This window comes from Clytia hemisphaerica, unplaced genomic scaffold, assembly GCF_902728285.1.
Source record: "Clytia hemisphaerica strain Z4C2 unplaced genomic scaffold, Clytia hemisphaerica genome assembly, whole genome shotgun sequence".
Taxonomy (NCBI): Eukaryota; Metazoa; Cnidaria; class Hydrozoa; order Leptothecata; family Clytiidae; genus Clytia; species Clytia hemisphaerica.
In genome coordinates this window covers 49,212-52,942 of record NW_027103448.1, presented here as the reverse complement: position 1 = coordinate 52,942, position 3,731 = coordinate 49,212, and the positions used below count along the sequence as shown (strand labels likewise).

Here is a 3,731-nt window from a genome sequence, read left to right as displayed (position 1 = left end):
TTAAAATCAGTCTTTATTTGACGATCAATGTTGTCTTTTTGAGGAATTTAGATTTTTATAGGCCAACCCTAATTTTGTTATTTGAACCCATCATTTTCAATTACTAATTTTCTGCATGAAAAAAAATCAAAATATTCAGCCAAAATTCTTTCTGTACACGCCTAAAAGACCATTTACAATACTGTAAAGAAGTCGCAACTTTTTATTTCTACTTCAAATCAAAAAAAAATTCCTACATGAAAGGCTTAGAGGACTTTCGTCTAATATATTTCAACTGAGACAAAGTTTCGATTTTGCAAAAAAATCCTTGCAGGAAAAGCAGAATTGATGGAGTTGATTCCCAATCACCTATTTATTTATTTATTTATTTACAGTAATATATTTCCCAGGTCTATCGACCTCTATGAAATAATCATGCTTAACATTTTACAATTTATGGAGATCTTTTTCCCATTCTGAGAGCAATTTTTCTTTGAAGTTGGCGACAGATGTTGCAGCTACAACATCAACTCCAAGACCATTCCATATGTCAATACTTCTGTAGAACAACGAATTTGTTTGATACCCTCTGACACCATCATTTGCAAAGTTTCTTTGTAGTTCGTAATCGTGCTGACGTTTCGGGCGTTCGCGAAGGACAAACTTTTGACAGGCCGATGATTTATCATAAACGTGAAGATGTTTATATACTTCAACCATATCGCCAATTTTACGTCTGATTTTCAGTGTCGGAAGGTTAATCTTACGGAGACGGTATTCGTAAGATTTGTTCTTGTACCCGCTAACCAGTCTCGTGGCCCTTCGCTGAACACTCTCGATGGCATCGATGTGTTTGATGAGTCGTGGAGACCAAACGGCTTGAGCGTACTCAAGATGAGGTCGGACGAACGCTATAAAAAGAGTACGGAGCATTTCTGGTGAAAGAAAGTCAAAACTTCTGCTGATCAGACCAACGATTGAGTTAGCTTTCTTGATTTTACCAAAGATGTGTTCTTCAAAATTCAGTTCCCCAACGATAATCACTCCGAGATCTTTTTCTTGATCCACATGCTCCAGGATTAACCCGTCTATGTTGTATGGATGGGCATGTTTGATGTTCCAAAATTTTCCTAGTGTTAGCACGTGGCATTTATCTGGGTGGAATCTGAGTAGCCAGTCCTTTGACCATCTTTCCATTGCATCGACATCATGTTGCAAGCGAATGGCATCTTCAGCACTATTTATCTCCTCAACAAGCTTAGTGTCGTCTGCAAAGAGGTACATATCAGAGCTGGTAACCTCAGGTAGATCGTTGATATATAACACAAAAAGTAATGGACCAAGAACACTTCCCTGTGGGACACCGCTGAGTACTTTACCTTCCTTGGATAGTTTACCATTTACCTTGACATACTGATATGGATCCGACAGAAAGGATTTGATCCAGTCTAACGTGAATCCTTTGATACCGTATGCGTCGAGTTTCTTGAGTAATCTGCGGTGTGGAACTGTATCGAAGGCCTTGGCAAAGTCGAAATAGATAACATCTACAACTTTACTTTCTGATATTGAGTCTGAACATTTATCAAGGTAACTCAATAATTGTGTGACTGTTGATCTTTTCCCCAAGAATCCGTGTTGCTTGTCAGAAAGTAACTTTTTGTCTACTAGGAACTTCATTATTTGATCTTTAACAATTCTTTCCATCAATCTACAAGCAATAGAAGTCAAGCTAACTGGCCTGTAATTTTCTGCCAAGTTCTTTTTTCCTTTCTTATAGATCGGGGATACGTGCGCAATTTTCCAATCATCCGGTAGTGTACTTTCTGCGAAGGATTGGTAGTGGTCCAGCAGGCTCTTGTGTAAAAACACTACAAAATTGATCCTGTAGTACGTCTGCTTTATCTTCATCCCTATAACAGAGTGATGAGTTATCCTTCGGGTCAAGAAGGAGAGGAGAAATTCCCGGTTTTGTTTTCATGGAGCTGCGAATATGTTTCCAGAATTTCTTTGGACTTTTCTTCGCTTGATCACAGATTTGTTCTTCTAGCCTCCTTCTTGTCTGTGCTATTTTTCTACTTACAAGGTTTCTTGTTGTCACGTATTCAGCTCTACTTCTCTGTTCTGTTGATGTGCCAATCGACCTTATCCATTTGCGGTGGAGACGACGCTTTTCTTTGATGGTTTTTCGGACTTCTGTAGAAATCGCAAATTTCCTCTTTCTTTTATAAGAGTTTTCTTCTTTTGTGCATGGTACGTATTGGTTCCTAAGGTCAAGAAGTTTATCTCGTAACATATTCCAGCATTCATTAACATGTGTGACGTCTGCCCTGCTAATGAAACCAGTAACCCATTCAGAATTTTCAAGATCTCCTTTCATCGCTTCGTAGTCTGCTTTATTGTAATTGTATTTCGCACCTACAGGCTCGGTTTCAAAATAACATTCAAATGTGAATGAGAGAACACTATGATCGCTTTTGTCAAGGGGGGCTAGATAGGTTAGATTATTGACTTGGTGTTCTTCGTTTGTCAGGATTAGATCGATAAGGGAAGGTGTGTCCGTCCCTCTAGCTCGGGTGGGTTCATCAACGTGTTGGTAGAAAAAGGCGTCTCTTAGAGCGTCCAGGAATTGTTCATCTTCCTTTGTTTCGTCGTGAGGAGTGGACCAGTTTTTCCAGTTGATGTCTTTGTAGTTGAAATCACCGACGATACATTTGTGAGTATATTTGTTGTTGAACGCAATTTCCTTTAAGAGAAGGTTCAATGTAATGTTATTCCTGGCTGATGTGTTCGTATTAGTAGGACTCCTATACATACATGCAAAGAGTAAACAGTTTGATCCTTCTAACTTGATCTCTAGCATGCATACTTCTTGAAAATCATGGGTAGGTCTCACTTCAAGAACAAGGTTTTTTATTGACTTGTGTATAAGGATGACAATTCCACGACCGACTTTATTCAAGGAATTCGTTTCATAAGGCTCGGAGTAATCTTTGAAGACATAGTCCTGAATCAAGCGCTCTTTTTTCCAATTTTTTGGTTTTACTTCGCATATTGCTATGATATGGGGCTTTTCATTTAAAACTAGCTGGTCTAGTTCTCGTTTCTTCTTTTTCGTAAGCTGGTCTGCGTTTGTATACATAATGTTTAATTTTATAAACTATAAACTATTTGGAAAGTATTTGCGTGCTGATATTCCGAGACTGCCAGAAAGTTGTACGAGACTAGGTCAAACAGAGGGACTGCATCTGGACCGGTTAGCAAGGTGGTTTCGATTTGTTGAAAGATGGAAAAAATAAGAAATACAGAATAACAGTGTTCGAAGTGAACTTTTTTCGCTTTCACTGTACACATAAAAAGCCGACACTATGTACATTTATAAAAGTACAGAATAAAGTACCATGACTAAATATGCCTTTAAATAATCACCTTCAACATGAGAATCATTTTCGAGATTAGAAAAAAGTCTTTTCACTAAAAGTATAAGTAAATGGTTTCACTAAAAGTATAAGTAAATGGTTTCACTAAAAGTATAAGTAAATGGGCCTAGATAACAACATGTTTTGACACAAAGTTTATCAGTGATTGACCCCCAGAAACAGCAAAAAACAACGTTTTTAACGGTCAATCAGCTTAGAACCTTGTTTAATATCTTTTAACTGAATGAATATTTTTGAGAAATCTTTTCACAATTATAATCTTCTAAGTTTAAGGGATCATTCCAGTGAACATGATAATTATAGCACATTTCT

The 3,731-nt window shown here is 37.5% G+C and overlaps 1 protein-coding gene across 1 annotated transcript; it reads right to left on the bottom strand.

Annotated features, from left to right (window-relative positions):
* Positions 1–1,786: 1,786 nt before the first annotated feature.
* Positions 1,787–3,121, bottom strand: LOC136798191 (uncharacterized). Its single transcript, XM_067054773.1, has one exon. The coding sequence runs from the start codon at positions 3,119–3,121 to the stop codon at positions 1,787–1,789; it is 1,335 nt and encodes a 444-aa protein (XP_066910874.1).
* Positions 3,122–3,731: the final 610 nt, after the last annotated feature.

What these genes read in the sequence shown, in the direction of transcription:
- LOC136798191 (XM_067054773.1), bottom strand. Translation starts at nt 3,121, where the DNA reads ATGTATACAAACGCAGACCAGCTTACGAAAAAGAAGAAACGAGAACTA.